Raw genomic sequence first — 26,091 nt, 5'->3', positions numbered from 1 at the left:
TTTTTTCTTTTTCTTTTAATTATCTTTGTAAGAACTCATGGTGTGTTGAAGCATAAAAAAGTAATTTCTTCAATGCAAAACATTATTTTCATATTAAAATAAATAAATGCATTTTAAAGGTTGCAGTTTCTCCCAGACTGCAGTAAGTTACAGGATCTTTGTTCATACTGACAGCTGAAAATGAAACACCCTGCTAAGTACACATAACTCAATGGAAAGGAGTAGCTGTACCTCCACCTCTACTTGAAATATTTTACCTTTAAAACAAAAACATATAACAACATAAATGTCAGGTACTTGGATTATTTTCTATATATACACGATTTTAGCAGATAACAGGACACGGACTTTGTTTCTCTTTTTACTCATCTCCATAATTTTCCTTGTGAATGCCTCAAAACTTTGACTGCTCTTACTAAGACTCATATGTTTGTTAGCTTCTTTAATCAGAATTAAACCCTTTTTTAAGAATTAATTTAATTATTGGATTCTGATTAGATTTGTTGTTATGAACGTTTGTGAGCACTGTCACTAACTACATGATATCATGTGGCTGTAATTGTGTGTCGAACTATTTGACTATGCCACTGTGTGCAAGTTGGGCATGTATGAAACTGAGACCTTTCTGGGAAGACAAATCTGCATAAATTCAAAACCAAGTAGAACTGCAGATAATGTCACGGTTTGCCAGGGCAAGCCGTGGGGATGTGGGGGAAAGGAGGACCCAGAACGCTGGACTCTTCACTGCAAGCGGTGCGTTTATTTACAGTGCGAAAATGACAATAAATCCCCGTGCTCTCCCTTTACTCCCGTGTCGTGTCTTCTTCCCAAAAAGTCCCTGTTTAGTGCTCTCTGCTCCTGTGTCTCTGCACTCCCCGTGCTCACTGCTCTCTCTCGTCCCACACTCCTTCTGAGGAAAACAATAGAGGCAACCGTTAAAGCACTTAATCCCAGCAGGCATACACTCACTGACTTTTAAACTAAACTAGAAGACTGACGTGAAGTCTAACACAATAATCTCGCGTCGGTGGAAGCTCCATCGCTCTCCTAAATAGTTCCCACGACGAGCCCAGATCAGCAGCAGGTGTGTGGCAAGGACTTCAGGTGCAGCCAGTCCTCAAGCAGGGCCACACCCACCAGGCCTGAAGGTGTCTGTAACTTGGCCACAGAAAACAGCTACACACACATGCACACACACACCTGCCTACATACAAATGTGTACAGAACAGTAGCAGTGCAGGCGACACACACATCAAATAACAATAATAATAATAATAGTCCACACTTCTCACGGACCCCGAGTCCCCAGAGCTGGGTCCGTGACAGAAAATAGGTAAAAAAACTAGACATTTAGAGATTAATGTTTGGCTGTTGCACTTTATCTTCTGTGTGGCAATGTTGTAACTATAGCAAGATCAGCTAACACTACATTGTAAAGTAATATCTCAATACCACTTTTGGATGGTACCAGCACAATGCAGAGTAACATACATGCAGGCAGGTGCAGCAGGTGGTCACCTAAACCTACTATTAGGTAATTATCAGCTTATTCAATTTTAGCCCTTCCATCCTGCTGAAGAGAAGTAATGGGTGGTGTGTGTTCAATTTAGAACAACAACAAGAGTTCACATCAGCTGGCAGAGCCGGTGGTGGAGGTAAAATTGCTTTGATTCTCAGCCGTGACAATAATTTAAAAAACTAAAAACACCACTACTATTATGTACCCTGTTACAACGGGGTTTTTTTTATACTTTGGCATTCGTGTATATCTTGGGTTATGACAAAAACATATATCCATATCGGTTAAATCTAAATATACATGTGCTTCAAATGAAAGTGCTTTCAAGGGGATTAAGATTTTTGAAAAGGCTAACCAATTCACGCGCTTTAAAACATAAAAAAGCTTACACGGTCTTAAGATGCAGGACGTATGTTTGCACAATGGAATAAACCACCGTACACGTCCCTTATCCAGATGGAAGGATTTAAACGTATGGGAAGAAAATGAAACAAAATATGGGGAAGACATTTATGTCAGTGTTGGAGACTGCTGATAGGATAGGATTTCTGGATGGAGAGCCTGCTGGCACAAATGCAAGTGATGAACAGGTGTAGGGAAGACAGGACAAAGAAATGGAATTATTTTGCTTATGAATAAGAATAGGTTATTTTCTTTTAGATGTAAGCTGTCAGCATTATTTCTTTCATGGCACATGGGAAGACTTCTTGATGTTTAATTAGACTCTCACAGGGCTCCTGTTTTCATCGTGTACTCTTCTCTTCCGATGCTTTATTTCCAACTTTTTTCAGCTATTTATGTGGTAAGATTGGTTCTAATGAGTGGTCGGGACTAAAGTGTGCATGAAGCATATTAGCATTCAGTGTGGCACACAGTGCTGTCTCATCAGCTTGTCAAACTAAATTACAGGTGCAGAATACACAGTGAATCATTCATCACCTCACTCTGTCCTCCCTAGTCTCCAACTGCTTCCTCTTTGTTTAGCCACGGTGCTCCATTGGAGATTCATCCAATCAATGTAATTGTGGATGATTGTTTGACTCAATCCAGTGGCTCCTTACAATCACAGCTATGATCAATGGCCGTTGCTCTTGTCTTCCCGCTGTCACGCTGAAGGATTATTCAGGCACGGTACAACAAGAGAAATTGTTTTGTGTGAAGACTTATCTGATTATTTCTGAGGGATTAAGCATTTTTATACCTGCAGGCAGCAGTCCATCCCTGCGGTGTGTTACTTCCGTTACATTTTCTTTGTTATGCAATGACTTGGCCACATAGTAACACGACATACACAAAAATGCTGAATGACACTAGAAGTTAAAATGTCTCCACTGTATTTTCATTCAGGATTGTTTCAGCTTCATAAAAGGAACCATTCTTTTACAAAAGTGTGCATTAAATGTTATGTTTGTCTGTTTAGCTTAACTACTTTTTAATGATTCGGTCTTGTACAGTTGGTGACACAGCTCAGCATCACTAAAAACTTTAGATACATGTAGCTTTGTAATAATCACCAGGAGTTTGGCTATTTATGGGCAAGTGATTGTGATCAATGAAAGTTTGAATTCCTCTGAATTAAAAAAAAAGGACTTTAGAAAGTCCATCGTATTTCTAGTTTAGGGCTGTGACTAAAATCCGCATATTTCTTTGTTAAATGATAAAAGAAAACAAGTCTGTGTCTGCCACAGCGATCATGTCTGATTTATTGGATGTTGTATTTCCAAATCTTCTTATTAGATTCTTTAATAAAGATGAACTTTGATGTTGCAGACAGCAACATAGGCACGACTTTGTCTGAATCCCCCTCCAGTATCCTGACAGCCTGTTAATCCTCTCTCATATCAGCTTCTTCTGAAATCGCAGCTTAGTTTTCATCAAGCTGGACCCGTCGATGATAATGAGCTTGGCATTTTCACACGGCTTAGTACCATACTGTAAGACTGAGAGACTAATTTCTACTGTAAGTAAAATATTAGAAAATACAGATCTTATCCACATTTTGAATCAGTGGCAACTATAAATTTAGACCTCTCTACTGGATTTGCAAACTGCTAATGGATTGAGTAACCAGCAATGAAAACATCTATTAATCTAAGGGGAGATAAGTAATTGCAGCTATTTTTGGAGCATATTGAAATGTCAGGATATAATGCATCTGGCTGTGTCTGTGCATCGCTCCCGCTCTGCCTCTATTCTCGCCTTCTGAATGCTGCTCTTAGATAATGAAACTCAACATGTAGTATATAAGTGCAATTTGTCTCTGTATTTCCAGCCAGAGCAGTGTGTGTCAGCCCGCGCCTCTGCCATGGTGCTGAGCAGTAGCAATGGCCTAAGCTGTGCTGATAGATGGCTTGGCTGCAGGCTGCCAGGCGCTGGTGCTCGCCTCAGCTCCCATCGACGCAACGAGACCCTTTAGCCCAGGGGTATGGCTTAGAATGCAGCTATTAGAGCAGTGTAGAAGATTTCCCAAGCTCATTATAGTCAAGTGTTGGGCACACATGCACGCAGACACATAGGCAGCTTCACGAATGTGCACACAAACACAGTAGTCGCTCAGAATGCAGGTCCAGGAGCAGCGAGAACAAGATTCACTGGAGCATTGAAAAAAAAAAAGAAAGAAAGGAGCTAAAAGCATGAGATTGGGCTTTGTCACTGCAGTCTGTTTGGAAAGATTTGCAGGAAATTGCTTGTATTTTACACTAAAACTGAGAGAGTGAAACAATTTTACAATTTTAGAATGGCAGCATCATTATAGACAAGGCACACATCTTCAGCAGATTTACTCCTCAGGCAGGAGGTGCTTTAGGACTATAACGGGTGCACTATCAAATTCTGTGCATGTTAATTTTGTTTGCTTCCTGCAGTGGCATTCGCAGCATCGTTTGCATTCACTTAAGTAGAAAAATTTGTCAGTGCTGAAAAGCAAGACAGTATTGCTCTAGGTCCTTTTACTAAAAGTTATGTAGGTCAGTATCAAGCTTCTAGCCAAGGCTGGGTCTAATGTCTTTGTAATGATACAGAGTCACTGTGAAAAGAAAGTACACTCCCAGTCAATTCCAAGGTTTTATGTTTCTGGACAAATTCATCTGGGCCTTACTAAATGTAAACTTATTTAAAATGCAAACCTGTATGAACAGCAACATGACAGATTACATGATGTTATTTTTTACATGATGTAAAAAAGACTAAACCAAAGGCAAAATTAGTGTTTGAAAAAAGGGACACTGTGTGATTCAAGAGCTTTTTTAAACACTTTGGTCTCATATGTCTCATAAGGACATATTCCAGAACTAGTACATTTGCAGTTGCATTTACCTATATGTAAGAGCCCGTAAGCACCAGATTATTTGTACATAAAGCCCTATAATGAAAAGACGGTATACTTTTTACCATGACTGTACCAGCTGCTTATTTTGCTATCTTTTGAAATTGTGGTTTGTTGACCTGTGTTAAACCGGGCTTCACCAACGATTATCATGCCATATTTAAAACAGGTAAACTGCAATACTTGTGAACATATGCCTTAGGGACATATTATGAATACATATTTATAAATGTCACCAGAGAATGGCCTGGAAGCACAGGAGCACAGAGCAATTAAGGGTTTAGTGTCTTCCTCAAGGAGACTGAGAAGACTTGACACTCACAAGGGAATGAGGGACCGCCTTTAACAGTAAGCTTGTCCCAGTTATAGCCATTACCAGAAAAAAAAAATCCAACATGGTGATGCTGTACAGTGTTCACTGCCTATTTTGTAGGCATCTATGTTCTATTACTAATATAATGTTTTTGTTTTGGGGTTTGGTTTCTGTTGTACAGGGAAAAAAAGAAACATGGCAACACACGCTAACATGTATACATACTGTATAGTACTCCATACTCCATACTGTACAGTAATGCCACTGTCTTGCACATGTCTCAACTCTGTATATTTTTATATATTTTATTTTATTGTTTACTCTATTTAATTTGTAAAATATGTGTATACACACACACACACACACACACACACACACACACACACACACGTAGAAAAACATTTAGTATACACATCCAGATATGCATATACTATTATATATTGTACATATATTTATTAGTTTCAGATGTAGCCATTCTTGTATTTTGCTTGTTTACGTTATTGTATTTTGCACAACTCTGTTGCTTGTGAAGCTCGCACACAAGAATTTCACTCACATGTACTGTACCAATGTACCTGCACATGTGATGTGACAATAAAAGTGATTTGATTTTATTTGATTTGATTTGACATACCAGGCCATCAAAAAACAGCAGAGCAGCAAAATTAGCAACTAGCTAATAAGGACATTTCAAAGGACAGTTATTTGAAAGTGTTTTGGAGATTAAAACACTCCCTAAAGGGAAGTGAAAATTCACCTGACATGGCCAGAAGCATTCAAGCACCCATTTTTTTCAATTCATCCAATTCATGGTTGGGGGGCTATCACAGCTGTCACAAGGCAAGATGAGGGGCACACCCTGGAAAGGTTACCAATCTATTACAGAAGTAATAATACTGAAAGAGAAAACCATCATGCTCACATTCATACCTATGGCCAATTTAGACCTATGGCATATATCATTTTTCAACAAGCATGTCTTTGAACTGTAGAAAGTAGCCATAGTGAACCCACACAGACACAGGGAGAACATGTAATCTGCCCCCACTCAGCCAGTGGGTTCAACCACAGCCCTCTTGCTGTGAAATGACAGTGCTAACCTCTGCACTACTGTGCTGCCCTGGCCAGAAATTCCTATAGCAAAAATGTCCTCCAAAATTCCTCCATTCTGCAGCTGCTTGCTAAAGTGTTGCCCATATCAACTCTATAAGCTAGTAACATGTTGGCCTAAGGGAACCACAAACAACTGTAGCATTTAGTGTTGAAAGTCAGACTTATGGTGCACATTCAGTTTTTAAACTCCAACCATCGAACATCAAGGCAACAGTTCCAAATCATAATTAGTTATAACTATTTATTTATTTATAGGTAAGATTACTCTAACATGAAAGGCAGAGATGATTTTACTAGCAAATTATTAACCAGCTCACACAAAAATGTGATGCTACACCCACTGTCTTAGAGGCAATCATAATCTGCACTGGGCAACAGCTGGTTGATAAGCAAAGGTCATCAGCTTGTTTAGCACACCTGGAGCAATATTTGAACCTGAAAACACAGTGCAACGTTTTGTTGTGGTTACTGGTTTGAATGACGTATTTGAAACAAACTACAGTAGTGTGCAGCAGGCAGTGGACTTTGAAGTACATTGGCTAAACGGCAGTGCACAGAACCATTGAGCACACAACCTTTGGCGTAACGCTACATCAAGGTGCTCCACATAAAACCATTTTTGTTTAAGCATTTCACTATGTTTGCCCTTTGCAGTACGCTGGAGTTGCAGTACGAAAACAATGGTTAGTGGCACAGTCAAAAATTCACATTAAATGCTCCTATTTCATGAATCTGAATTTCCTAGATTTAAAGCAGAAATTCAGATATTCTCCCCAGATATTGACATAAGTGCTGCAGAATGGCAACTTGACTGCAAAATGACCTAGGCACTTGGATACATTGCTTTCATATGAGAACATTTTATTTTGTATATTTAATTCATTGTGGTTGTAAGGCAATTGTTTTCTAGCACTGATGTGGGACAGTACTCCAATTTAGTTTATTCCATTGTATAGAAGTATCATTCAGCAATGGCAATAAAGTGTTTAAGAGTTTCAGAATTAGTACATCCAGTTGTCAACCTGTTGAGTTGAGTCCCCTATTGCAAAGAGACACTGTCACCTGATTCTTGGATATTGAGGATAAGAACAAACCAACACTGGCCCAGAAGAGTTCAGTCAAACGATGATTTTATTGAAGACACGCGTGGGAAGATGTATACTGTAACACATCAGCGTAGATCTCCGCTAAAAAGCACACTTCAAAATGGTTTTAATATGTCAGGGTTCAGCCCCTTCTCGCGTCAGCAAAGAGTATAACATGCATAAGTTACAGTTAATGACAGTTAGACAAATTTCCGTTATCAGCAACATTTTACCGTACATGGTTGTTTGTTTCAACCGTCTCACCCTCCAGATGTTTCCTGTTGACTTGTCCAGTTCATACCTATTTTTTAACACCTTTTTGTCAACTGTTGCTATGCAGGCACAAATGCAGTTTTAAGCAGAATGTATTCCTGGCCTTTGGTCTAGACTATCTTCTATAATTATTTGTGTTTGTAAGCATGTATGCATTAACCTTCTACTGCTCGAAGTCACTTACACAATATATCGTCGGGACCGTCACGCCGGACGAAGTTTAAGACCTTAAATGGACTGAGCATCAGCTCTCCATGGGCACAATTTGTGTATATAAAATAACTACAACTACATCTTTAATAAAAGTTTTAATAAAATGTCAGTAATGCAAGCCATGTTTAGCAAGAATATATTTTCTTTTATTCCCACAACACATCACAAACAAGTTTTGCTCATCGGCGCAAACTGACACAGATCGATTGCAATATGTTGGCAATCTGAGTTTATAAATTAGATGTGAATTATTTGCAGACCTTTGCCAATCTGGGAGTGACTGCTGTTAATCAGAGTTGGACCATGATTGTTTGGAGACTGGTTGCCAAAGCACAGCAGGTTTAGCTGAATCACTAAATCCCCGCTGCTGTTAGTCCAAACCTAGTTTGGACATTAAATCTGAGTTTTCACTGTTGGGACAAATCTTATGTTAGTGTTGACACATTGTGGAAAATACACAAATCAAGCAAAGTGAGGAATCTGTCATAAAGTTGCTTGCTACCTCAAATGTGTAGATATTTCCTTGACCCATCTCCAAGCTGTCACTCAACCCTTTGTTGACTTTTCCTACAGTAATGAGAAACACTCAGCCATGGCCACCCAGTGAGTCCAGTTAGCGTTTTGATTTATTGAAATCCATTGCTGGCCAGTGCTGAGTCACCAGCTCTGTGCTGAAAGCTAGACTGATACTTCACAGTTCCTTCCACTGCTTTCTTTCTGCTTAGTATCATCACACTGTCTGACATTTTTCTCTGGCCCTCCTATAGAAGAGAGTACAATCATTCAACCAGTAAAGCCACAAATGAAAGAAGACACTCAAGTTGGGCACATGATGTATGAACCTCAAACTGCTACCCATAGAAATCTATTGCTTTTACACACATACCTATTCTGTCAGTCGGCCAGTCTCCCATCATTTAAAAATATTATATATAATGAAAAGCAAAGATTTGCTTGTCTTATTTTTTTTTAGTCATACACTGCCATCACTTTTAAATGTTATGCAAATGGAGGTTGAGTATAGACTAAACCTGTCTACTATGAATCATATTCATTTGAAGTGCAATGCAAGCTTTGCGAATGACTGTTTTGACCTGTGTAGGATGTACACTGTCTTATGACAGCTGGGATAAACAAAACCTCCACTCATGACCCTGAACTGGATATGCGTAAGAAGATGGATGGATGGATAGATGTTGAATTGCATGTTTATAATTCAATAGCTTTATATACGTATACAACATACAGGCATAGAGTGTGTTGATATATATTATTTAAATGTTTCATCGTGTTTTGAAAGTGTCATCCATCTAAAATTCTGTCCTATCATTTGTGGTCATGAATAAAAGAATATTCTGGAAATAAACCATACAACAACAGTCTTTGAAGTCTCCATTTCTGACATATTTCACTTACCACACTGACTCTGACTGAAAGCACTGATAAGTCTGTCATTTAGACTAAAGCATCCCACTGGTGAGCACAGTTGTCTCAAGGAAAAGTATATAAAAAATTATTTGTGACTGAAAACCTTTTTTTTTAATAATTATTCAAACTCTATCTCCAATCCAATTACTTTCATGTTCTACATTTCCTAAGACTGCAATTTGTTTGGTGTTTTAAGTCTTAATAGCTGCACTGGTGAGACTGATAGTCCCATTTTGTTGTTGCTGCAGGAATAAAAGCATGATTATTTTCGTAGCTTATCTTTTCTTGTCTGTTTTGATTCAATTTTCACCACAGTACAAGTCCTGGCAAAGACTTATACGTTTATAAGCCTTATCAGGGCTTCCCTTCAGTCCTTCTAGGCCTTTGTAGAAAAATCTCTCTTCACTTGCCGCTTCTACTCGTTCCATCTTCTTTTAGCTTGCATCTCTGGAATTCTGATGATAATCACTTAAACCGGCGGTTCTCAAACTGCAGGGTGAGCCCCGCTATAGGGCTCAGAGCCACTGCAGGCAGGGCATGGGTGACAAGGAGGAAAATGTTTTTCTTCTTCTAAAGTGGTGAATGCCAAAAAAGTTTGAGAACCACTGACTTGAACACGTCTGTACTCTTGCAATACCTAAACACCCTATTTTCCAGTGTCCAAGGTCTGTTTAATGCAGACCATTGACATGAATATCAACACGTTAATAAATGTGTTTAGTCAAGATATTTTAAAGCTCTTATTTACTATAAACTCCCCAAGCTGATCCCAGGCAATTATTCACTGTTGCATATGGGACAATGAGCAGTCCGTAATCAAGCAGCTCAGAGAAACTCTTTGTGATTGATCGCAAGTTGTCATTAATGGAAAAATAATAAAGCCTCAGAATGCCACAGGGATATCTGATATGCCATCAAATTGAAGTAATTTAATTTAATTATGCATCTTCTTAACAAGGAAATCTATGAGTTTTATTGAGTTTTGTTGAATTACACCACTGAAAATTATTAAAGTTGAAACCATGCTCAGCTGAAATTTGCAAAAGTGTTATGTTTAGAGGAAGCAAAGAAAAAAAGGAATATATGTGAAGGAGCAAAGATGAGGCTTTAAAACATAAGAAGATCTGTATTTGTACATTTCCTGTCATGCATCTTAAGGCTGCTAGTGTACTCTTTGCGTCACTTCCACTTTTCCATGCTGTCAAACTGAGGACTGCCATCATTACTGTAGTTCAACCGGTCTTCTATGAGCCAATCAACCTCTGTTCGGTTGACTTTTATATGCTGTCATTCTGCCACTACGATTCATGTTGATACAATCTTCCTCATCCCCATCTTCTCGTCTCCCTGATTTCTCAGAGCCCCTCCCAAGCATCTCTGCCACCACCAGGGAATTCCATCTTAATTCCAATCATTGCTGAATGTGGTTCTGGTGTGAACCACACATTTTTTTAATTCTGGAGGCTGCAGATTTCCCAGCTCCTCTCCATATTGACATTGTACTGGTTTAAGTAATCGGGTGCTTCAATGTTTGTCTCAATTTCTAGTGTGACGTTGCTCCTAACATTGTTTCTCTCTTTGCCTCTCAGTGATTCTCTAAGTCGGCTGAAGCTCTTTCCCTGAAGCAATAGTTCCCTGGAATCCAAAGCTGATATGTTACTGTGGAATGAAGAATTGTGTTTCCACTTATGGCTTCCTTACTTCCTGGAAAAAAAACCTCTAGCATGCTTCTCCCTCTCACTCCACCTGCTTTGCAAAAAGACTCAAGTAAGAAGTCAAATCAAAATCACAGCACAATATCCCTTGGTGCAACTCTGGTCAAAACTAATTTATTTCTCCTCTCTGGCAAGACCATTCCTGCTCAGTGAATAGACATTCACCTGAGATTCTCCCTGCTCCTATTTCTCCCCCTGCTGATTTAAATTCCAGTAAAATAAACTTCTTCTTTTTTTAAACTGAACACTGTGATCTCTGTCTTGCTAGAGTGTCTTTTCAAAAAGTTACCATTATTGGTCATGACTATGGTACACACGGACAGAGACACAGGAGATGTACCCACATATTTGATTTGGTGCATATTTTACACTGAATACCCTTTCTCATGCATTTATCCAGGCTCAAGACCACCACTGGGAGCATGTACACTAGCTCGTGATGCCTTGAGGCTTTGTTTGTCTCCCCCTTTCTCAAATTGGGGAACTTCTTATGTAAACCACTATACACTGGAGTTACATTACCTGATTTACTTTTATTATCTAAGGCATAAAAATAAAATTTGCACTGAAACAAATGCTTGTAATTAAGCTGACAAAATCTGATTTAATGACGTGCAATTTTATATCGGCTGTTATAGTTTTTCTGTTTTAATTGGATTAGTACATACACCACTGCCCAATATATTTTGGGTAGGCTAAACAGTGGAAATGGAGACACAGAAAAGGGATTGCATCAGCAGCCATATTTGTTATGCTATAACTTCTTAATTAATAGCAGCATATTTTTAATTAGCTTATTGGTGGATGCAGGTTCAGTTTTTGTTTTTAATGTTGAAGACTTAATTAAGTGTGGCCAGAAGCTGGACAATCTAAAAGTGTGTTAAATGCTGCACCATTTTTGGTTGGTGTCATGTCTGATAAAAGACAAAGCTACTCTGTTCAAGTTTAAATACTGCGCAAATAAACATAATTACCTGAATTGAGCCTGAATATGTTTTAGGATAGATAATAATGTCTTGTCATATGAATTTGCCATTTCCATTGAAACTGCAGGTTCAGTGGACAGTAATTACAGAACAAAGCTAAAAGAAAGCAAAATTAGACAAGTTATTTTTTTAATTAAACTGAATTTAGCTCAATTAAAAACAACAATACACTGTAAATAATCCATAAAAAAGTTGAGGTGTTTATGTGGTATTTTCACTGTCCTACCAGACACTCTATAATGAGCATCGGACATTTAAGGAAAGCCTTGGTTTTCCAAGAAAAAAATTCAACGGAAATGACAGAGTTTACACAAAGTTCAGCATGCACCTCATCATCGTGACTTGACAAATAACTGAGGCACAACAGGGGGTATGTCAGGAAGAAGTGCACAGAGGAATACAAAGCAGGCTCAGAGCAAAGATTTGTGAAAGGAAAGAGGTGGAAGGAAATCTACTTCAGTTACGCCGAGAAAGGTCAACTGTTGTGATGACAGATTGCTAAACATGCAATGAGAGAGAACATTATTAATAATCCACAGGCTGATAGACTGAACAGTCATGAACACTAATTGTTAAAAATAAAACATACTTTGTGATTTTATTATTTATTACATTATCTGTTCTTTCTAGGTGATTCGATTGCTATGAAATACAACACTACCAGTTATTTTGACTCAACTTGTTAGAAAGAAATAGGTTATTGCAGTATTTTATGGATGGGCTGGTTTGATATTATTCAGTGTGACCAGTACTTCCTCTCACTGGACTATGTAGTCTGCTCAAATTCATTCATTCACAGCTCTCTTAAATTCCCACCACAACATTTCAGTCAGGTTAAGGTAGGGATTTTGATGACTTTCGACGACTGAAACACATTGATTCTTTTCTTTTTCCACTATTCTGTGTGCTTGGGATCATTGTCCTTTTGCATGATCCAGTTTTGGCCACACTTTAGCTGTTGCAAAGATGTCCTCACATTTGACTCCAGAATATTTTGGTATACAGAGGAGTTTGTGATCAAGCCAATGACTGCAAGGCGCTCGAGCCCTGTGGCTGCAAAGCAAGGCCAAATTATCACCCCTTCACCACCTTGTGTAACAGCTGGTATAAGGTATTTGTGCTGATATGCTGTGTTTGGTTTTCACCAAACTGGTGCTGTGCATTATGGTCAGTGTTCTTTGTAGAGATAAGAGACTTTCTTCTGGCAACTCTTCCAAACAAGCCATGTCTGTTCAATCCTTTTCTAACTGTGCAGTTATAAACTTTAACATTTAAATGGTAACTGAGGCCTGTAGAGTCTGAGATGTAGCTCTTGGATTGGTTTGCAATTTCTCTGAGCATTGCAGTGTCAGATCATGGGGTAAATCTGCTGGGACATCCACTCCTGGGAAGACTGTGGCATTGTGTTTAAAAAACAACTGAATGCTCCAGACCTGCAAACTGCCAAAACTTTTGCTTTTAAATACGTGATAACATTAATCAAGTCCATTTGAATAATAGCAGTTGGCTGCATCTTACTCTCTTAATTCCTATGGAACAAATAAGGGAGTTTGTAGTTTTTCACAACATCTTTTTCACATGATTGTAGTTTTTTCTCAGTTTTGATTCTTTTCACTGCCACAACTGCACAACAAACTTTATACGGTTTTTTGCTGTTGATCTTTTTTAGTCATGTTGTTTTCTTTCCCCTATGATTCAATCGATCATATCCCTGGAGTATACTGACATCCAAAGCATGTTAAATACCTCACATTTACACAAAGGGTTTACACTTACATAATTATATTTCAACTAACTTCAATCACTTTCTCTACTATGACACAAAAACCCACACAAATGCAAAGGAGTTACGGGCATCTGATGAATTTGTACATTTCAGATCATATTCCAATAAGCTGCTAATTAATTAGTCTCGTATGTCATATTATTGCTATGCTGTGGGACCAGGCAAAATCTTCACATTTGTTAATTAGTTTTGTTTGGAAGCATTTCTTGCAACAGTTTACAAAAAAGTTGGCTAATTGGAAGAAAAATGATGATATTGCTGTCTTTATCCCTGTCCTCATTCCTGCCTGGAGAACTGTGCATGTGAATTGTCAGTGATACCAATGGGTAGTTTTGTATTGTAAATATTGTAATATCTTCAGCTTAGCATCCCAAACTGCACAAGAATGCTAAAACAAACTGGAAACAATGATATCACAATTACCCACCTGGGTGATAATAGGTTAAACATTTAGGATGAAATGATGAACTGCAGTATTGATACTAGTGCTGTCAAGAGATTAAAAAAAAATAGAGATTAATTAATTATGATTTTTAATTAATTGATCTAATTAATCTCTTTTTTAATCTCACCTAAAAATAGCTGAGGAAAGCCCTCAACTTATTGTGGCAGACCAAAAGACTGATATAACAAAGAAAGTGACTTTATAAAGTCATTTATTGTTTAACAAACGTTAAACAGATGCAACCATTTACATACTGTTGTATTCTTTTGTAAAATAAGTGGAAAAATAAATACAAATAAAATCAAATAAATTAAGTGCTGCAAGTTAGCACATCAGAGTTGCTCTTTTCTGAGCAATACAGCACTGAAATTCCTCTGCTTCAGATAATGAAAAATAAAACTGACATTGCAGTGCTGCAAGTTAGCACATCAAAGTATTCTTCCATCACAAAAAAAAGTGCTGAACATCAAGCAATCTATTCTAGTAGGCTACAAATGACACAGCAGCTATGCTGACCACATGTGTCTCATTTCTTCTTCCTCAGCCAGTCGCTAAGACACACCAGCCTGGTAACATTTTCTGGAAGCAAGGCTGCCCTTTTCTTTTGCACTATGTGGCCTGCAAGGCTAAAGAGTCTCTCACAGGGTACAGAGGTAGCTGGGGAGGCCAGGTACTTTTGTGCTAGGACTGACAGCTTTTCATAGACTCCTGAGTGAGCATACCACCACTGCAGGGGACAGTCATCAATACTGATGCTGGGTTCTGCTCTGTAGCGCTGCAGCTCTCCAGACTCAATTCCATCTTCTGAGTCAGAGTCAGACCCCAGAAGGAGTTCGCTCCTCCTCTTCTTCTGAGCTGGTCCATCATCCTCTGTGGAGGGCTGGAGACTATCTGCTCTTCTGGGCTCTGCTGCCTGGAGCATATTCTCCAGAATGGTCCACACCTGAATGAATGAATGAATGAATGAATGAATGAATGAATGATTGTGATTAAAACTAAGTGCTTTTTTTTATTTTATTTAATCTTGTAAAGAACTTTGTGTTCCATATAATAAATAAAAGTTTGATTTGATAATGAATTGGACTCATTAGTCCAGCTTAACCTTATTGTCCTACCTGTTCCCTCTTTTCTCTTGGAAGACATTTCAAATCCTTAAACCGTGGATCCAATGCTGTGGCCACCTCGAACCATATCTCGTTGCCATTAGCTCGTCGTGCTGCCAGATCCTTCTGGAAGGCATTCTTGAACTTCACCACGTAGGCAGGATCATCATCAGTAATGTCCATGACACGGTACAGATGGCGAAAAGCAGGCAGCACTACAGAGCAAGAGACGTAGGCCTCACCACCCAGCAGCTCTGTCACATACCTTCAGAGGTGGAGAGGTTTGCTAAATAAACCTAGCTGGATTCATTTAAATCAACATGTAACTGATTTCCAATTTAATTGTCCTTAAAAGTTCCTTGTTATGTTCATTAATTTTGATTTTACACATGTAACAGTAGTTTATATAATTAAAATGGGAAGGTGTTTATTTGAACTTACTTGCATGGTTCAAGCAGGAGCTCCAGCCTCTGCAGTTTCGCCCACTCAGCTTCGGTTGGCAAGACCAACCTGTGGTTCTGTTGGTCCAACGTAGCCTGGACAGCCTCTCGGTTACATAGGAGGCGTGAGACCATTGCGAGAGTCGAGTTCCACCTGGTGGGTACATCCTGTATAAGTTGATCGCTCTTCTTTCCGAGTGCTACTTGTTGTTGGTTAAGTTCTGTGGTACTCGCAGGGCTTTGTTTAAAATGACCAACAATCTTGCGGCACTTTGCCAGTACACCGACAAAACCACTGCTATCGAGACATACCGTGATGGTCCTCTGGAGAATGTGAGCATTGCAGGCGATGTGCTCATATGGAAGTGCTCTCATAGCAGCCAGCATGTTTGCTGCGCTGTCTGTGCCAATGGTGGATATCTTGTTTTCAATACCCCAGTCATTTGCTACCTTGAGGAACTGTTCGGCGCATTTATCAGCAAAGTGCCTGGTTTCTGTTCTCATGACGGTCAGTGCAAATGAGTTGAGGTTCCACTCACTATCAATAAAGTGTCCAGTCACCCCAAAATAGCTGTGGTTGCCAGCTGAGGTCCAGTGATCTCCGGTTATAGCAACACAGTTGGGAGAATCCTCCGCCAAAATCTCAAGTTTGTTTTTCTTTTCGCCGTCGTACATTTTGCTGATTTTGGTCGTTACTGTAGTCCTGCACGGCGGCTTGTATGACGGGTCATTGGACGCAATTTGCAACACCTCTGTCAATCCTTCGTCCTCTACTATATTTATCAGCCTACAGTTCATCGCTATCCACTTGGCAATAACATTAGTCAGCCTGTCGGTCGCAGACTTGCTCATACGAGGGGTATTCTCTAGTTTTGTTTGGCGAAAAGCTTTGCTCTGGCTTGCTATATTGCTAACGTCTTCACTGCTAGCTGTTGCTGCACTCGCGGCTGGGTGCTTTGCGTTGAGGTGATAGGCCAAACTTGAGCTGCTTCGGTGGTAAGCAAACTCCTTCTTACACTCTAGGCAGACCACTTTACCTTTGTCAATGGTGCCGTCGGGGCGTTTATGAAATACAAATTTCCCGTTCATTGGGCCAACAACTCTCAGATGCGCCTCCATATCCACACTGTAAGCTAATCACCACTTCTCACCTTGACCTCACGACGTGACTCCACCCCCAACAAGTCAAGCACAAGGAGCCCAGCACATAAAAACGGATTTTATAACATAGCAACTCTCATACAAAATCAATGACGTCAAGAGATTAAAAATTAGATTAACGAGATTAAAAAACATAACGCGCTAAATAGCATTGTAATTAATTAATCGCAATTAACGCGATAATTTGACACCCCTAATTGATACATTTAACACATGAAAGTACATCTCAAGGGACTTTCATGCTTTGAAGTATGAACATGTATCTTAATGGTGACAGGATAGCTCTACTTCTTGGATGTCCCTTTGCGAATGAGCATGTGCAATAAAGATATATATATATATATATATATACATATATACATATATATACATATATATACATATACATATATATATATATACATATATATATATACACATACATATATATATATATATACACATACATATATATATATATATACACATACATATATATATACATATATACATATATATACACATACATATATATATACATATATACATATATATATATATACATATATATATACATATATACATATATATATATATACATATATATATACATATATATACACATATATATACATATATATATATATATACATATATATACACATATATATATATGCAGCTGGATAGCGTAGTGGTTAAACTACACGCCTTTGGAACAGAGGATCGCAAGTTCGATTCCTGCCTGGGGCGTCTGTATCCAGTAAGGGTCCTAAGGCTAGACCCCCTATGCTAAGCAAGCCTACCGCAGACATGAGCGAGACAGATAAATATGAAGGCATGCCGGCTCGGACGTCGCCCGGATCAACAAGGTCCGCGTCAGGTGTTGAGGAACCAGGGCACCCTGACGAAAAGTGGGCTACTGGAACAAGAAGGCATCGGTGGGCAAGGGACGAAAACAGGGCGTTGTTGGAATGCTACTACGCAAGTAACCCCGGCGGAAGGGGCTACATGAATAGGATGAGGGACCTATGGATTCTTCGATACCCAACATCCACAATGACGGCGAAACAACTAGTAGCTCAGTGTTCCAACATTCGAAAGAAGGGACTGCTCTCACAGCTAGAGATTGACGAGGTACAACACAAATGCTACGGCAAGGAGGAGTCAGGACGCCAGGTCAGGGGGGAGATATCATCACCCCCACCCGAGATTGGGTACATAGCCCCAAGTGCGATAGGAGAAGGATCGTTGAGTGCGAGAGGAACTGACCTGAAAAATAGGATCATGGCCAAGCTTGAAACCTGGATCCCCCGTAGCCGGGTACCAAGATTACGTGAAGTACCCTCAGAAGGTCTGCTAGATGATGTTAATGCAGCACTACGGGCAATACCTACAACCACGATTACCGACACTAACAAGCTGATCTACAATACGGCAGCAGTGATCAGTGAGATGCTTGGCTACAAGTTGAACAGCCACAAGGGGCAGTACCCTCCATGGAGAAGGAGGCTAGAGGGCAAGATCAAAGTAGCACGGAGGGAGGTTAGCCAACTAACAGAGTTGCAGAAAGGTGCGACAAATAAGGTGCCTAAGAAATACAGCAAGCTGTCCATACCTGAGGCCTTGGAAACTGCCAAGCAAAGACTCACAGCCTTGGCCAGCCGCTTGAGGAGGTACACCAGAGAGATAGAAGGCAGGAGAATAAACCAGCTGTTCTCCACAGAACCAGCAAAGGTGTACTCTCAGTGGCAAGGGAACAATAAGAGAACAGCACCACCAAGGCTGGAGACGGAGCAATACTGGAAGAGCATATGGGAGAAGGATGCAACCCATAACGGCAATGCTCAGTGGCTAGTGGATCTGAGGGCAGACCACAGCGACCTCCCTGAACAGGGTCCAGTAACCATCACAATGGCAGATATCCAAGAAAGGGTCTCCAGTATGAAGAGTTGGACAGCACCAGGGCCCGACATGGTTCACGCCTACTGGCTGAAGAAGCTGACTGCACTCCACGAGCATCTGGCAGCACAAATGAACCAGCTGCTAGTTAACGAGAGACACCCGGAATGGCTAACTGAAGGCCGGACGGTCCTGATCCCCAAGGACCCCAAGAAGGGACCGGTCCCTTCCAACTACCGACCAATAACCTGCCTCAGTACTACATGGAAGCTCCTGTCAGGCATCATATCGGCTAAGATGAACAGGCACATGGGTCAATACATGAGCGGGACACAGAAAGGAATTGGCAAGAATACCAGAGGCGCAAAACACCAGCTACTGGTAGACAGAACAATCAGCCGAGACTGCAAGACCAGACTGACCAACCTGTGCACTGCCTGGATTGATTACAAGAAGGCCTATGACTCAATGCCCCACAGCTGGATACTGGAATGCCTAGAATTGTACAAGATCAATGGGACCCTAAGAGCCTTCATCAGGAACTCAATGGGGATGTGGCGTACAACACTAGAGGCCAACTCCAAGCCCATAGCACAAGTTACCATCAAGTGCGGGATCTACCAAGGAGATGCTCTGTCCCCACTGCTGTTCTGCATAGGCCTGAACCCCCTCAGTGAGATCATTAACAAGACTGGCTACGGATACCGACTACGGAACGGAGCAGTTGTCAGCCACCTCCTGTACATGGATGACATCAAGCTGTATGCCAAGAGTGAACGAGACATCGATTCACTGATCCACACTACCAGGCTATACAGCAATGACATTGGAATGTCGTTCGGACTGGAGAAGTGTAGTCGGATGGTAACAAAGAGAGGGAAGGTAGTCAGAACTGAGGGGATTGAACTACCAGAAGGCAACATTGCAGACATAGAGGACAGTTACAAGTACCTGGGGATCCCGCAGGCAAATGGGAACCATGAAGAGGCCGCTAGAAAGGCTGCAACCACCAAGTACCTGCAGAGGGTCAGGCAAGTCCTGAGGAGTCAGCTGAATGGTAAGAACAAGATCCGGGCCATCAACACATACGCCCTGCCCGTGATCAGGTACCCTGCTGGGGTAATAGGCTGGCCAAAGGAGGAGATAGAAGCCACTGACATAAAGACAAGAAAGCTCCTGACCATGCATGGAGGGTTTCACCCCAAGTCCAGCACCCTGAGGCTGTACGCTAAGCGGAAGGAAGGGGGCCGGGGACTGGTGAGTGTCAGCACCACAGTCCAGGATGAGACAAGGAACATCCAAGAATACATTGGGAAGATGGCCCCAACTGACCGAGTGCTCAGTGAATACCTCAGGCAGCAGAAACCCAAGAAAGAGGAGGGAGACGAGGAACCATCATGGAAGGACAGGCCCCTGCACGGTATGTACCACCGGCAGATAGAGGAGGTGGCTGATATCCAGAAATCCTACCAGTGGCTGGACAAAGCTGGACTGAAAGACAGCACAGAGGCACTAATCATGGCAGCACAAGAACAAGCTCTGAGTACAAGATCCATAGAGGCTGGGGTCTATCACACCAGGCAAGACCCCAGGTGCAGGCTGTGTAAAGATGCCCCAGAGACAATCCAGCACATAACAGCAGGGTGCAAGATGCTAGCAGGCAAGGCATACATGGAACGCCATAACCAAGTGGCCGGCATAGTGTACAGGAACATCTGTGCCGAGTATAACCTAGAAGTCCCGAGGTCAAAATGGGAGATGCCCCCAAGGGTGGTGGAGAATGACCGAGCTAAGATCCTGTGGGACTTCCAGATACAGACGGACAAAATGGTGGTGGCTAACCAACCGGACATAGTGGTGGTAGACAAACAGAAGAAGACGGCCGTAGTGATCGATGTAGCGGTTCCGAATGACAGCAACATCAGGAAGAAGGAACACGAGAAGCTGGAGAAATACCAAGGGCTCAGAGAAGAGCTCGAGAGGATGTGGAGGGTGAAGGTAACGGTGGTCCCCGTGGTAATCGGAGCACTAGGTGCGGTGACTCCCAAGCTAGGCGAGTGGCTCCAGCAGATCCCGGGAATAACATCGGAGATCTCTGTCCAGAAGAGCGCAGTCCTGGGAACAGCTAAGATACTGCGCAGGACCCTCAAGCTCCCAGGCCTCTGGTAGAGGACCCGAGCTTGAAGGATAAACCGCCCGCAGGGGCGTGCTGGGTGTTTATATATATATATATATATATATATATACATATATATATATATATATGTATGTATATATGTATATATATGTATATATATATATGTATATATATATATATATATATATATATATATATATATTTTTTATGTGTGTGTGTGTGTGTGTGTGTGCATACCTTTCATTTTAAAAGTAGCCAAAGAGTGAGTAAACAGGCGAATGCTGCAGTTTTCTGGTGACTTTAGAAAGTACCACGTGGAGCTAAACTGTTAGCCTTCATTAGCTCTAGTTGTTATCAACTGCCTGAAAGTGTATCTCAATCTGCTTCCAGAAGTAAGAGCCCTGCATTTTCTGACCGAGAAACACCATACCATTGTCTTCGGCTGTGATGCACTGAGATTGGTCAGGTTTTTTTTGTATGCTGAATTGTTCCTGAGGTGGATTCCTCCAGTGAATTAGATGGCGAGCCTTCCCACCTGGACTTAGAGAAACTAAGATTCGCTTCTTTTCCACTTGATGATCTGCTGCACCTTGTGGTGTGGTAGGACTGTATCACTCACACTTTCACACACAGCTGGTTATACATAAGACCACTGACTGACATTCTCTCACCCCTATTTTCTTTCACACCCTGGGAATTTTTTGGACTTTACCCCTTGGATGTTTTATTTGGGACTTTGAATATTAAGCTGTTATGTAGAACATTCTCCACATGTGAAAGGAATGTGAGATTTTCATTTGAATGTACATTGGATTTGTGTGATCTGTTTCTATAAAAGTTAAGGAGTCAGGTTACTAGGGCGCACCCAGCAAGGAAACCTAACTTTGAAACCCAACATTGAAAACCAAAAGTAACACTTGGCCAAGTCATTATCTTAGTAGTTTATGTGTTTTACTTTTCTTTCATTTTTTGTAAGTTTCCTTTTCCACAGTTTTAAAGTGCCTTAACCTGTGCTTGTCAACCTTAAGGTTTATTTCTCTAAAGTCGGCTGGTTCTTTTGCGGTACATTCTTGTCTCTGTGTCTCATTTAAACACACCCCTGTGCTCCTATAGTCAAACCTATTGGCCCATTTATATATTCTTTTCAACAATTCCCCTTACTGTGTTACATGATGCAGTTTTGAGATGCATCCATAGAGTTACACTTGCATCAAAAACTGATGTGAAGCACTCAATAATTACCGTATAATCAGCACTTATGTAATCAGGTCAATATACAGTGGCCTACATATAAGGCTATGTGAAAAAAGTACACTCAGTCTTTAAACTAAGTACACTCTTATTGCTTCCATGGTAATTAAGAAGGCAAATGGCAGGCATCTGCTGCTAATCAAACGAACATGAATAATTGATCATCAGTAAGTGTGACAACCTCTATAAAAGCAGTTTCCTGGTCTTGAGTACAAGGCAAACAGAGAAAGAAAAACATTCATTCATTCAAATCACTCATAATACATGTCTTTGGTCTCTTGATTACACTCTGTTGTTAACATAGACACAGACAGCTGGAGACCTGATGGCTGAGTAGTCATTCGTTTATACTTTTTGACTTCTTTGATGTCCACTTGAAGTTCACCACTTGGCAGGCATGCATAGTTGGTGCATTAGAGCCTAAAGTAATTTTTCCACAAACAAGTCAATGTAGTCACAAGATAAGATTTATATTTTGAATATTTTATGAAAGTTTTAACACAATATATATTTTTTTTAATTATTAATTAGGATTTTGTTTTCATACGTACCTTTTTGGTACGATATGATTTGATATTATACCTTCTTGTCCAATAGTTATTTCAGTTCTTCTCTGTCATTGTCTTACAGGGTATTATGAGTAAAATAGCTTCAGAGTAAAATGTAAAGCAGTGGAATAGGTGTTAGTCTACAGCAGTGTTGGGTAAGTTACTTTAAAATAGTAACTTAGTTACATTACTAGTTACTTCTCTCAAAAGTAACTCAGTTACTTCAAGTTACTCGTTACTTTCAAAGTAACTAGTTACTAGGGAAAGTAACTTTGGTTTTACTCAGAATTCTCTTGTTAATGTGTTTCTTTCATAACTTTGCCAGTCTTCTAGCTTGCTTACTTGCCACAAGTGCACTGTGCCACCTACCAATAGAAAGGAAAAGATAATGTGCATATTTACACGAGAGAAATCCCACGCCTGGACCGTCATTGATTGCTGCCATGATTCTAGCCTACGTCACAGCGTCATGTGCGCCTTTTACATCCAACACAAAAGCTGCAGTCGTGGTGCTTTCGATTGTACTCAGAACTCGGAAATTCTGCCTTCTGAATAGGAAGATGTAGGTAACACCAGACTGCAGATGAGCTGCATACAGGGCTGGACTGGGACAAAAAAATCCTCCCGGGCATTTTGACTAGAGACCGGCCCACCATTATAGGAAAAATCATAAAGCCTTTGAATGAAAATAAACACTGTTGTGACAGTGATGTACACTGTTTTGATGGTATATATGCATCAATCAATCAATCGTTTGTTGAAAGATTCAGATAATTATTTTTTAAAAGCTAGACATTTTAAATGAGAATAAGAAAGAAAAGTATTTCTTTGTGCCCCCCATTCCCTGTTAATGCCCTACCTGCCCCCCTGGCAACACTTTGCTAGACCCGCCCCTGCACAGTCACCAGCTGTCAGCTACCTAAAAAAGGATCCTGGGGTTATTTGTCTCTCAGAAACAGTTCATAACTTCCCTTCAACTCATTTATGTCACCCAAAAGGTAAACCTGTTTCTCCATCACCTGTTCAGCTGATGATTCAGTAAGGACATCTCCTGGTTTCATCTTCATGTTTCCCTCTCACCAGATAACCAAACCATATCATGACCAGCAGCTTTTTTGCAGCTGTGGCTCCAGAAAACATCAGCTGATACTAGAAATTAATATTAAATAAATTCTAACAACAGCTGATCAAGCTTAAACGTGCTGCTGTTGTTTAGCGCGACATCCGCTGGTTTCCTCTTTCTGGCGCAAAGTGGGCGATAAACAAACAAGAGAGCCGATCAGCTGATCATTGATCAGTTTCATGATTGAAGTAGAAACGGGAGAGGGAGGGAGAGAATGAAAGAAGAAGAGGCAGCTGTGCAGCAAAGACACAGGAAAACTCCAGCTTTGTGTCTTTTTCATTGTAGCTGATTTACGGGACAAACTGTTCCTTTTCACCTCAATAAGAAACACGTAATATTTTCTCTGAATACCAGGCGGGACAGTTGGCAACTCTAATAACTTATGAACAAAATAAAGTTCAACATCAGTAACATAGCACCACCCAGCTGTATAGAAACTCTGTCATGCTAGTGTTACACTGTTGAAATGATGGGCCAACTCATCTCCCGTGCAACATATTTATTTTTACAGAAAACTGTAAAAACAGAAAAATAAGACAATCAGTTATCTTTGGCGCGCAGGCCGTATGCTGCCTCTTCATCACTGACACTACTTCTTCTAGTGTAGCTGACATTACTTTATACAAGTAACTTATACAGTTTCACATTCACATGCACCACCTTTGTAAACTGGTTAAATCACACAAATACATTTTACTATACACATGAATAACATAGTGAACTCTCATTACAGTTTTATCTTGTTTTTACTACTGTTTTAATCTATTTATGAACCTGTCTTCTTAACTGTATTTAATAAACTAGATCTCTTTCAAATAAATGTTTTTCTTAACATATTTACTAAACATAAAGCAATTCACATTTTCTCTTATTGTGCAAAATATATATCTTGTGGCTTTAACCCAAAAATACACCTGCACCAAGCTCACAGAGTTTCGGTACAGTCTAACACTTTGATCGGCACAGGCTAACAACTGGACCAACTTGGAAATTAGCTCTTTAGCTTAACATTCGCCACACACAAGACATTTATCATTAATCGCCACTGCTGTCTGTCACTTTTATAACATCTGTTTATATTATCAACCACCCAGCTTACCTGTAAAAACAGAAAAATAAGACAATCAGTTATCTTTGGCGCGCAGGCCGTATGCTGCCTCTTCATCACTGACACTACTTCTTCTAGTGTAGCGTCAGCTACCGATGCGTACAGGACCGAGCGCCCTCTGCTGGCGGAACTTATGCAACAGTAAAACTTACATTGCAGTGGCCTTACTAAAAGAAAATGTCTCTGAGCATCAAATAAAATGGGGGGCTACTATTTTCATGTCTCTGTCTTTAACATAGTGCCACACTAGCTAGCACGCAGTACGGAAAAAGTCAGAATAACGAAAATAAACTCCACCTAAACTTGGTTTATATCTGACCCAAAGAGACTGCAGGTCATAACTTCTTACCTGAAGTTCAGTTCACACTTGGACCGGCGGTAGGGTTGCCAACCGTCCCTTAAAATACGGAATCGTCCCGTATTTAGAAACAAAAGTACACGTCCCGTATTGAGCTAATAAGGGACGCACTTTGTCCCGTAATACAGTGAGAATCAAAAGTAGTCTATAAATGTTAATGGAATTAACGCTTTGTTTGAAAACATAATTCCCAGCCCCTCTCCTGCTTTGTGACCAATGCGCTGACAGCACACTTATGACAATTCGAGTATGACAAGTCAGATTATCGCTTATCTCATTGGTCGAGGAAAGGTCGCTTACGGAGAAAATACCGGAAGACAACAGATGACCACAACAAGAAGCATGGCCAACAGGGGAACAAACGCCGTCACTGTGGTGCAAGTCTCGGACGACAGTACACCTAAAGCTGGGCAGACACTGTGCGATTTTTTCAGTCGCGTTATTCAGCTCCTGCTCAAACTGCACGATTGACTCGCAGGGGTTAGAAGTTGGTAGGTCACGATGCAGGTCTCACACTATACCGCCCGATGCTCTGATGCGACCTGAGTGCTCACACTGTGCGTCCATAAAATTAAGGTTATAACAGAAAATCTGTCGCTCGCTCTCTCTGTCTCTCACTCACACAGACACACCACCACCATCAACTTTGCTAAATTGCTAATGAAAAACATGATCAGGCAGCTGTGATTTAGCAGCGATGTAGATCCAACTATTTTCACGGTTGTTGTGGTCGTGATAATTTTGTGAGGCCACATCGAAAAGGCTCGGATGAGCTTTTCAAAG

General features: G+C 40.5%; 1 protein-coding gene across 1 annotated transcript; it reads right to left on the bottom strand.

Annotated features, from left to right (window-relative positions):
* Positions 1-14,696: 14,696 nt before the first annotated feature.
* On the bottom strand, positions 14,697-17,085 carry LOC146625447 (E3 SUMO-protein ligase ZBED1-like). The gene is made up of 3 exons (XM_085362089.1): positions 15,746-17,085; positions 15,317-15,569; positions 14,697-15,144 (listed from the first exon to the last, which is right to left on the bottom strand). The coding sequence occupies exons 1-3, from the start codon at positions 16,861-16,863 to the stop codon at positions 14,728-14,730; spliced, it is 1,788 nt and encodes a 595-aa protein (XP_085218215.1). The 5' UTR covers positions 16,864-17,085; the 3' UTR covers positions 14,697-14,727.
* Positions 17,086-26,091: the final 9,006 nt, after the last annotated feature.

The sequence above is a fragment of the Diplotaxodon limnothrissa genome, linkage group LG9 (genome assembly GCF_057381915.1).
Source record: "Diplotaxodon limnothrissa isolate DT_005_m linkage group LG9, D_limnothrissa_male_GT1.1, whole genome shotgun sequence".
Taxonomy (NCBI): Eukaryota; Metazoa; Chordata; class Actinopteri; order Cichliformes; family Cichlidae; genus Diplotaxodon; species Diplotaxodon limnothrissa.
The sequence above is the reverse complement of the archived record's forward strand: the minus strand, read 5'-3'. Positions and strand labels throughout refer to the sequence as shown.